This window comes from Citrus clementina, unplaced genomic scaffold (assembly GCF_000493195.1).
Source record: "Citrus clementina cultivar Clemenules unplaced genomic scaffold, Citrus_clementina_v1.0 scaffold_9, whole genome shotgun sequence".
Lineage (NCBI taxonomy): Eukaryota > Viridiplantae > Streptophyta > Magnoliopsida > Sapindales > Rutaceae > Citrus > Citrus x clementina.
Window position 1 is genome coordinate 9,714,299 of NW_006261964.1, and position 11,459 is coordinate 9,725,757.

General features: G+C 31.3%; 2 protein-coding genes across 2 annotated transcripts; one reads left to right on the plus strand and one right to left on the minus strand.

Moving 5' to 3' along the window:
• Positions 1-6,203: 6,203 nt before the first annotated feature.
• On the minus strand, positions 6,204-6,659 carry LOC112098970 (glycine-rich protein 5-like). The gene has a single exon (XM_024185993.1). It carries the CDS (start codon positions 6,657-6,659, stop codon positions 6,204-6,206), a length of 456 nt encoding a protein of 151 aa, XP_024041761.1.
• A 3,248-nt stretch (positions 6,660-9,907) lies between these two features.
• LOC112098972 lies at positions 9,908-10,748 on the plus strand. The gene is made up of 3 exons (XM_024185997.1): positions 9,908-10,034; positions 10,392-10,526; positions 10,644-10,748. The coding sequence occupies exons 1-3, from the start codon at positions 9,939-9,941 to the stop codon at positions 10,746-10,748; spliced, it is 336 nt and encodes a 111-aa protein (XP_024041765.1). The 5' UTR covers positions 9,908-9,938.
• Positions 10,749-11,459: the final 711 nt, after the last annotated feature.

Consider the following 11,459-nt stretch of genomic DNA (forward strand, 5'->3'; position numbering starts at 1 on the left):
GGGGATATAAGTTATGTAATAAAAAAATAATTTAAGATTTTAAAATTTTTATGCATTACATAAATAAATAAAAAAACTTAAAAGAACTATTCTTTTAGAGGAATATTTTGAAGATGGTTAATTTTAATACAATATGAGTTTTTTTTTCACAACTTAAAATATTGGTATTTTAGGAATAAAATTTAAAAGTGGTGTTATAAGGATTTTAAAGGGGTGTTAAAATCTCTACGCAATTCTAATTATTTTAAGTCAAGCCTAATTGAGACTACAAGGAAAAAAAATCCTAGCCATCAATAAAAATTTTGAATAGAAAAATGAGAGGAGCTCCTTCTTCTTCCTTTCTCAGCAAGGAGAGATTCAAGAAAGAGAGCAGAGAAAGTTTTTCTTGGTTTTTATTATTAAAGCGACAAAGGTGTTGGATAATTGTGGAGGGCTTAAGGTATGAATTTCTATGACATTTTGGTAGTTTATGTCCTATATAAATTTAGAATTTTTTTTTTTAATCTCTAAGATAGATTCGGAATGCTGAATCTTTATGTTATTGTATAATTTTCAAGTGTGTTGTGTGTTAGGGAATTATTGATTAAGTCACGAAGTTTAATGAAATGTATAGAATTTTTATGATAGCCACTTGCTCCAAAAATTATTTAAAATTATGTATTTTAAGTTTTGAAAATTTATTCGTATTTGGTAAAATAGACATCTTGAGAATTACATAGAATTTTATTTCATTCAAGACTTGTTTTCTATTTTTAATGAATTTTTGAATTAGACACTGAGATTCTAGAAAAATTTTATATCTGCAGCGTTGTAAGATGAAAAAAAATGTTTAGGCCGACAAACCTTCTCAAAAAATTATGGAACTTTTCAGATTTTCCATTCTATATGTCTAGTATATATTCCTTATATTTTAATTGCATTGAATTGATGAGTGAAGGGTAATCAATGCTAGATTTTGGATTTCAGGGTTTACTAGTCTTGAAATAAAATTAATTTGAAATAGATTTTGAACGAATTTAGCCTTGAAATTTTTATCACGTGTAAATTAATGTTCTATGTAACCAGTGAAAAATCTTAAGATAATTGAGTTAGTATTTTATTTAATAAAAATTGGAGATTGAGGGCTGCTTTATAACTTTCTGCTACTGTGAAAAAGGAGATCAAAATATATAATGTCATAAGAAATAGTTTCTTAAGAATAATGAAGCCAATAATTTTATATGTATATGATGATGTTGATGGGAGTTTGATTTTGATTCCAAGTTACGGTGGTTAATTTATGAGGGTATTGCAACCATCAAGTGGTAAGTAAGCCAACTTTCTAAGTGAATCACAATAAACAATATGTATATATTTGATATATTTGAAAAGTCTATTTTAGTATATACAAACATGAATTTATATGATTTTTCTCATGTGTTAAGTATGTTTGTGTGCATAATCATATGTATGTGTGAAGGCTCATTGGCATAAGTATGAGTATGTATAATGTTTTTTATGAAATGAGAAAGTGGATTTTAGCAAACTAATTTTAAAGAAAGTAAATTTTTTTTCTTTGCTTAGTGATGGAGTGGGCATAGTCGAAATGGAAATGTAAGGTTGGAAATAATAGATATCATTCTAGTACTGGACCAAGCCAACACTATTAGCTTACACTCTAATTGAAGCATGATTAGATCTCATTCTAACCCAAATGACTCAATTAGATTTTTAATAACGCGTAGAGTGAGATTAGATAACGTTCCAATCCAAACGATTTTACAAGAGAGATTTTGATAGATAATACCTAGAGGGAATTACAAAAGAGGGGTTTTATTGAATGACTGAATTTGAAGTTACAATAATGAGACCTCTCTGTTTATAATAAAGGAAGTCCATTTCCCTAAGGTAAACATACTTCCCTAGGTTAATTTAAAAAGGAAAACTAAATTACAATTATAATAAAAATAAAATACTAAATCACATACCATAATAGACTCCAATTAAAATAGAAAGCCCTAGAATAATAAAAATTTCTAAAATCCTAAATTAACATCTTACATCATTCTCCCCCTCGTAAAAGAAACTCATCCTTGAGTTTGAATACAATGTGGAGGATAAAACTTGCAGTGTAGGAGCAAATCATCTTGTAATTCGAACTTATTGTTTTTCTCATCAATCTTTCTTGACACTTTGAACAATTCATACTTCATTAACTTTCTTCGCTTCTACATTCTTCGAGGTGATGAAGACTTCCAAGAACAAACAATGATCAAATAACTCTTACCCTTCCCCAATTGTCGCTCAATGTGCTCTCCAACAAGTTTCACCTTTTCAATTAAATCTTCTTCAAGCACAACCTAGTTACCTTTTTTATAAATAAGTAGAACCATTTCGATCATTTAAACTTCTTCAACTTGATTTTGTTACACAATTTTGATCGTACTGTTAGAATCAATGCACAAATCAAGAGTAGGTTGCTCTTCTTTAAAAATCCCAAAGAGATCAAAAGTCTTATCATCTTTAACACTTGACTTATCCTCCAAGGAAACATCATGCACATTTTCACTTAAATTGTCAAATTGAAATTTTAAATCAGTAATGAACTGTACATTTCCTTCTACAACACTAGGCACATCTTTGATATATGGAAAGGCATAAACTTCTTTCATTCGTATGTCTCTCACCTGAAGTTGTTGATTTGTGATATTAGTTTGCTGACTTGTGATAAGACTAGGGATCTCAAATTGGTGTCAAGGATGAGGTTGTCGTATTTGCTTCAATGCTTGGCCTTTTTCCTTTCTGATTTGCAATAAAATTTGTGATTCAATTTGCTTTGCTACTAGAATTGCATGTTGCAAGGTGTATATAGTGTATGTAGGCATCTTGTCTTTAATATATAAATTGAGTCCCTTTACAAATTTTGTAACTGTATTCTCTTTAGATTCATAATGATATGTACGCCTATAAAATTGTTCAAACTCATAAGCATAATCAGAAACTGATCTCGTACCTTATTATACTAAATAATCAAGAGGATTATTTCTCGACCTTAACATTCGATTCATATGAGTCCATGAAATAATTTTGCATTTGCGTTGGTCAAGTCGAGAAATTTGTAATTCATTCCACCATTCTGAAACACTTATTCTGAATCTACTAATAGCAAACAATACTTGCCTTTCTTTAGAAATGTGCCAAGGTATAAACCAAGGTTCAATCTTGTCCAATCAATTGAGAAATTCGTTTAGACTAGTGTATACAAATAATTTATGTACGTGATAAATAGGAGGGCAAGGATGGTAGTTTGTCATTTATTATCAAGTTTCCACACAATGGCAAAACTATAAATAATGCTCAATTCTCAAGTTTAGTGTGGTTGGCGGCTGGTGGCCTGGATTTGGCGTGGTGAAGGTTGGATCTAGTAGATTTAGTCACGAGGAACACGTTGATGGCAGTGGGTTGGGCAAATTCGCAATGGTTTGGCCGAAAAATCAAATTAAAATGGGGGCAATTTATGGTGGTTTGTGGCGATTTTTGGCCGGTGTTTGCTGGAAATTGGTGATTGATTTTGGATGTGTGGCTCGAGGGGAGTGTGGCGATGGTGTTGGTTGACGGTGGTGAAGGTTGTAGGCGGCAGGTTTTAGGGTGGTGGCTTGCGGGTTTGGTTGCTTTTGCACAGTGATTGACTGGCATTGTAGAGAGCGGGCTGGGCTAGGGTTTGTTCACTGGATTATGGCAAGTTTGCTGATGGTGTTGGTTGATGCCGAGGGTGGTTGACGGTGGTGGATTTGGAGTGGTAGGTCGTGTGTTGTGAGGTTTCATGGGGTAGTTCTAGTGGCGCAATCCCAGTCGGGTTAGGTCGGGATATTGTTGGCTATGGTTGCCGAGTTTGGTGGTTGTTGTGGTTGGTGGAGATGTGACCAAATTATGAAGGAGCGATGGTGGGGGTGTGGCGGCTAAGGTTTCAAAATTTGGGGGTTTTTTTGTGATGGATTTAGTGGGAATAGATGCGGGTATCTAGGAAAGCTGTGTGATTTGCACAGAATTGCTCTGATACTAATTGATGGAGCGGGCATAGTGGAAGCGAAAATGATAGGATAGCAGACATTAGATATCATTCTAGTATTGAACCAAGCCAACACGATTAGCTTATACTCTAATCGAAGCGTGATTAAATCCCACTCTAACTCAAATAACTCAATGAGATTTGTAATAACACGTAAAGCGAGATTAGATGACACTCTAATCCAAATAAATCTACAAGAGAGATTTTGATAGATAATATCCAGAGGGAATTATAAAAGAGGACTTTTATTGAATAACTGAATCTAAAGTTACAATAATGAGACATCTCTATTTATAATAGAGAAAACACACTTCCCTAAGGTAAACATACTTCCCTAAGTTAATTTAAAAAAGAAACTAAGGGTCGTTTGTTTTTTTGACTTAATGACTTAATTGACTTTATTTTAATCAATTAAGTCATTAAGTCATTTGTTTTTTCAACTTAATGAAAATTCTCAGTTATTAAGTTATTAAGTTAGTAAGCTAATTGTTTTATCTTTTTTCTTAACCTAAAAAGTTAGAATGATATCATTAAAATATATTCTCCAAAATATCTCTATCTAATTAATTAATTTTCATCCTTACCTAAATAAAATTTAATAATTAGCATTATTACCCATCTCTATATAACTTATGAAAATATATAATGGTAGACTATTATTATTTTTATCTTTTTATTTTCTTCAAATTAGCATTATTTATCTTCATAATTTTTTATGAATATTTTTCATACAAAAACATCATAAACTATAATAAAATTGATTAACGTATATAATATAGAATATTAAAGATGGTATTCAATTGAATATGATTTATGTTAAAATAATTTATTATCTTATTTCTATTCTTTGATATGCTTATTATTTGTTTAACATTTATAATTTGTAAGGGCATAAATGTAAAAATATTAATTTTTAGATTTTTTTAAGTTAAAAAACAACTTAATATTTATTTTTAACAATTCAGACAAAAAAAAAACACAAACATATCATTCAGATTCAGACATTCAGCTCTATTTAGAGTTCAGACTAATTCAAGTTTATTCATATTTCAGACAAAAAAATAAAAACCACTTAAATCACAATTATAATGGAAATAAAATATTAAATCACATTCCATAATAAACTCCAATTAAAATAGAAAGCTCTAAAATAATAAAAATTCTAAAATTCTAAATTAACTTAAATTAACGTCCTACATCACTTAGGTACTTGAATTCATTATTCGTTTAATTTGTAGCACTCTATATGTTAGATTACAAAATAAGCGTCTGTTTAATTTGTAGCATTCTATATGTTAGATTACAAAATAAGCGCATGAAAGTATTTCAAGAAAGTATGAATATTAAATGAGAATCTTACTAAGTGATAATTAAATGAAAGTAGTTCAAGTAAGTGATGTAAGTGATTTAAAAAGAAATGTAAAGTTTAAAAATAACAAGATGTTCTCAAAAAGGACCGTCATGATATGTAATGCATCTGCATTGTAAATGAGCATATACGTATTTGGGTATATAAAAAATTAGTTTGCTTATTCAATTTTGTACTTATTATAATAGAAGTTTTGTACTTATTATAGTTTATTATGATTTCAAGATATCAAGATTTCCAAGAGACCAAGATTGATTCACGATGATTGAGGAGATGTACTTGAACTGAGGATGATACATGAATGGTTTGGCAATTTTAAAGTCTTCGTCTGATTAAGGATTGAATATTTTTATATATTGTATAAAAATTTTAAAGTATATTTGTTTTAACGCTTCCGCATGCTTAAGTTGTATTTAAGGATGATCCTTCTGGACTTCAGGGTGGTCGTTTCACACTTTGCTTATCAGCATGAGTACTAATTTCCATGTAATATAAGAAGGAAAAAGATAAAAACATTACATTACCAACTAAGCAAAGATAAGCTAGTTCCATTGGATTTGTACACACATTACAAGAAACATGCATATTATTACTCAAAATTCAGACAGTTTTAGCATTGGAGCATAAATTAGGAAAATATTAAAGACAGCAATAGATATAGACATACGGCAAGATGTATCTCCAGGAGAAACAACTAACGACCTTGACTAAAACCTAAAAATGTAGACACTGAATTCAACACGAAGTAGCCAGATTAACAACAAGCAAATTAAAACAAGTACACACTTAAGGACATGGGTGGAAAATTCCACCACCAGTCGCCCCGCCGGCTCCACCGCCAGCAGCACCACCGGCAACACCACCACCAAGACTACCCCCAGCACCACCTAAACCGCCTGCGCCGCCTAGACCACCAAGACCACCAAGGCCTCCGACGCCACCACCAATTCCACCATATTTGCCAATCCCACCAAGGCCACCAATCAATGGCAGTCCACCAACACCGCCGGCAAAGCCACCCACGCCAGCAAACCCTCCAACGCCACCATAGATAAAATTCTTTTTATCATCAAGGCCAGCACCACGAGGTGACTCAGCCTTTGGTGCATCAGCAGCATGCACGATTGTTTCTTGCCAATGGCTCTTTCGCTCATTAAGAGCTCCATTGCTTGGTATCTTACGTGCCTCAGCTGCATGCAGAACAACTAAAACAAGAACAGAAATGACTGACAAAGTTGCCATTTCTCTCACTCACTTGTAACGCACAATACAATTGAGCTAAGTGATCATGCATACGGTGGTTGTGTCTTTATATAGAGGGTAATAACTTGTGAGGTTGTTGATAGTTGTGAGTAATAAAAGAGCTATAGTAAATGAGAGAGGAGACTTTACCATCAAGAATCTCGAGAAGAGAAATTCTTCAATTATGGTTCAGACTGTTAGGTGAATTAAAAGAAGAAAACAATTTAAGGCCGTCGTGTTTTGTACTCATTCAAGTTAATTGCCAGATTTGTTTGCTTGATGTGTTAAGCCACCAAATGAAGTCACGCGCGGCTTATTAAATTAAAAGCAGCCAGCTGCTTGCTTCATTAAGATCACCTGCATGCTTCACTTATATGCTTCTGCTACTAGCTTGAATCGGTGTATATATATGTGTCGAAATTGAGAGGTGCTTGCCAAGTTAATTCATTTGCAACCAAGAAAGAAGCAAAGAAATAGAAGTTGAAAAAGAGAAACGAAGAGAAAAAGAGAAATAAATGGAGAGAGAGAGAGAGGGGGGGGGGGGGGGAGAATGAGGAAAAAGAAAAAGAAATAAGAAAGTTACGGGAATTAGAGTTGGGTAGCTAGAATTATATCATGTGGACTAATGAGTAACTGATGTATGAATTTAATCAATTATCTTACAGTTTTAATGACACATCTAAGTTTTATATCAATTTTGATAGTTAAATTTTTAACCCTGTGTTTTGGAGAAATTCAAGTTTCTAGAAATCAACAGGAGCCCTAACAAATTAGTAATTGAGCCAGAATTTTTGAGTGGATTCCTATTGTATTATGTGAAGCATTTAGATTTGATAGTATAATTTAGAGTCATGTTATGATTATATGTATATTATCTGATTGATTGACCGTGAGATCTGATTGCCAGTCACCATATGTGTATTCTTTTCATTAGATGCTCAGTGCACACATATTATCAGTTAGATTACTCTGCCCATATGATTACATTAATTCTATCGGGTAAGAGAGGTTTTTCCCCACTATACTTGTGCAATGATGATCTTGGCAAGTAGACAATTATTTTAGGTACTAATTAGTGCAATTTGTCATGTATGCTTTGTATGATCAACATAAAGTTATGTCATATGATGAGGTATAAGCACTACCTTTATATATATATATATCCGCTCATTGAGCTATGAGCTCAATATTTTTCTATTTATCTCATTTCCCTTAAGCTTCTGCAGGATTTCGTGAAGTTCAGTTTTGATCAATTAAGGTCAGGCTACAATACGCATTACTGCATGACTTGTATATATTTGAGATATATGTATGTATAGTGACATGTAAAACATGAATGTTTTGAACATGTTTTTGAATGAATCACGAAGCCTCTTTATATGTTTATAGTCGAGTCCAAAGGCCAGTATTATATGTGTGTATTTATCAGTTAATTTATGTTACGAGCTTTAGATATAAGCATGAAATAGGTAATATAGTAACTATATATAGCACGATACGTCTCGAATTTGACAAAAAGGTGGGGGCAGTCCTATCAGGTAAGGATGGCAAAATTATTCACAAGGCCACACGTTGTGGGTAATTTTGTAGGTTGTGGGCAGATTTTGTATTTCAAACTTAAACTCGCTGCGAATTGCGGGTAAGTTTGGTATTGAGAAAAAAATCTGCCGAATACTCATGCGGGTATCCGCCAACCTGCATTCTTTATTTTATTATTTACATTTTTAATTTTAATCACAAAAATTATATTAAAAATTAATCATAAATATATGTAAATTGGAGTTCTTAGTTCCTAAACCTAACCTATATCACTACAGCACATATAATATTATAATTTTCAGTTTAATAATACTAATATTTTATTTTAATTTGATTGATTTTATTTGTTTTCCTTTAATGACTCGAACCTAATGATTGCTTACTAAAGTTAAGTTCATATTTGTTTAATTTATTGTTAACAGTAGTTGTACAAAATTTACTCGTTAATATTGTTGACAATACTTATATATTGATTAAACGAATGAGTAAGATATTGATATTAGTGATGATGATTTGCCTACAACATAAATATTTTATATTAGATTAATATATTTTGTGTATTTCGTTTTAATCTTGAAATTTTAATTTCTTATTTACATTGACAAAATTTAAAATTAAGTTATATGCAGATTTTTTATGCTATTATTATAAATTTATAGTTTGGATTATATAATTTAAGTTTTTAGGCATTATTAAAAATATTTTTTAATATTTGTGATTTTAAATGCGAAAACGTGCAAAAAATCCATCGTGGGTTGTGAGTAAGTTTGGTAATTATTAAAACCTGCAGCTGGCAAGTTTTAAAAAAAAAATAGAAATCCACTTCAGATTGTGGGCGGATTAGTAATTTAAATTTTTGTGGTTGCGGGTTTGGTAATGGCAAATCCACAGTGGGTAGTATCTATTGTCGTCCCTACTAGTGTCAGATTTTAACTCTTGTGCATGTGTATTCACTGAACCAACCAATACTCCTTTCTTTTTATTTTGGTTCAATCGTGGGATCAGTTATCCATTAATAGGATAAGGATCAAGATCCTTTCTTGATCTTATCTTTTTCTCTTGATCCTTATCTTTTTCTGAACAAATTTTATTAACGTGATTGGTGGTTAATAAATTAAAATGAAAAGATAGTCAAATCATAATCATAAATTATCATCGAAATACATGTGTCACAAGATCTTTAGAAGATTAGAAATGCTCAAATTAGGAGAGGATCCTACTTCAATAGGATAAACCTCCTTTTAACAAACAGTACATTCGTGTTAATTAATGTTGTATTTAATTATATGGCTACATATTAGTGATATTATTTCCCTCCTGTTGTTTTAATGTAAATTTATAAATATATTAATTTACTCTCTTTAATTTTATTTCTTTAAGTTAATAATTATATGTGATACTAATTAATTTAATTAGTAAAGTTTTGTGAAGGAGTGTAAGATTCATGGCTACTAATTAGTTTAAATAATAATGGGTCATTTGAATTGGGAATTTATGTCTAAAAAAAAAAGCAAAAGAAAAGCACTAGGCTGAGAGTATAATCCAATATACCGGAGAGCTGCCAGTAGATTCGGACTACTTGGTCTAGTATGTGGCAAATAATCAACCTGAAACAAGGAAGTGACAAGTGGTTGATCAGTTGCTTCATTTTCCACCATTATATATTTAGTTTATTATACTTCCAACTCTTAATAAGAAAATCCATTTGGCTGAACAAAGGAACAATTTAAATCTAAGAAAATGATTACTTTGAGACACACGGCATCCAGATTCCTTTGGGCCAGAAATGCTTGGAGCCAAAGGGCATTTGTGACTGCTACCCCCACACTTTCACAAGTAAGTATACACTTAATTGCATTGATGCTTTAAAATTAGGGACATCTTAGATGCTTTGAAGCAATATGTATTACATATGTATGGATACTTTCACAAGCAACATGTATTTTCTTATGATTAGAATTCTCTCATAAACTGATCTTCTCTTAAGCAAAAATATATGTGGGTGATTAGTAATTAATAAATAAAGAAACATAAGAAGTCAAATCATACCCATACACTATCATTTAAAGACATATAACATAAGATTTTTAAAAGTTTATGAGAGCTTATATCAGAAGAGAATTTTTATCCATTTTCTTATATGGTAGTTTTATAACGAAGCGTTTGGTGACTAAAATTTGATGCAAATCGCAGTCCAAAAACGACAAAGAGACCATAGAGGCATGTGAAAATGTGAAAGAAGCCGCAAATGCTGTTAAAGAAGGGGCCAACGCTGTTAAAAAAACTAGTGAATACGTGAAAGCCACGGCTGCTTCAACTGCTGAAAATGTAAGAACCTTGCTTCATGTATAACGTATTGTCTTAGAGCCTGAGCATTGAGTAAAGTTATCTTTCAAATTTATCATTTTCTGGCAATTAAACTGATCTATGAGGAGTACTTTTCAGGTGAACAAAATGACAAAAGAAGTAGGTGACAAAGCAAAGGACCTAGTAGTAGATGCAGCCAAGACAACAACCGATGCCATCAAAGACAAAGTCATGAAGCATTAAATTGGTCCATGTTCATCGTGAATTCAAGAATTACATCTCACTATTCATTTCTGTAATCAGCTTGATTTTATTCTGTAAGCAGTTATATCTTTTTCAATTGGAAAAATGACACTTTGGTCACTACTATTTTTTTTTAATAGAATTTCAATTTCCTTATAAAGCACTGCTATTTCCGAAAAAAAAAAGAACAGGGACAAAAACGATGTCGACCGGAGCCGAATCTATGCTCTTAATTTGCAACAATGTTTGATGTGCGTGCATATTGTCTTGACAGCTTTTTATTTATTTATTTTTTTTATCATTTTACTTTATTTATACAATGCACACATAGATCCCTATTCCCTTAAATTAGGGATGATAATTTTACCAATAGATACAAATATTGTGTCTGTCTTAGAGCTTAAGTTTTGAGTATACGATTTTTTTAAGGGTTGATTTGGGTTTATTGTTAGGGTGTTCGAATGTGATTTTGAAAAATAAATAAAAATTAATTTTGATGATTGGTAAAAAGATTTTGAAAATTAATTTTGACGAAATCATCTCATTTGATTTTGAAATATAGGGAAGCATCATTAGTTTTTTAAAATCTAATTTTTTATAATTAATATTATCCTTTACTACATAAATTCGATATTATTTTTATTTAATTAGGAAATAAAATTAGTGATTTTAACAAGAATCAAATTTTTTTTAACATCAATCCTTCTTCCA

Excerpts from the sequence above, each read along its gene's own strand:
- LOC112098970 (XM_024185993.1), bottom strand. The coding sequence starts at position 6,659 with ATGGCAACTTTGTCAGTCATTTCTGTTCTTGTTTTAGTTGTTCTGCAT.
- LOC112098972 (XM_024185997.1), top strand. The coding sequence starts at position 9,939 with ATGATTACTTTGAGACACACGGCATCCAGATTCCTTTGGGCCAGAAAT. Across the intron at positions 10,035-10,391 it reads CTACCCCCACACTTTCACAA|TCCAAAAACGACAAAGAGAC; the intron begins GTAAGTATACAC and ends TGCAAATCGCAG. Across the intron at positions 10,527-10,643 it reads CTGCTTCAACTGCTGAAAAT|GTGAACAAAATGACAAAAGA; the intron begins GTAAGAACCTTG and ends AGTACTTTTCAG.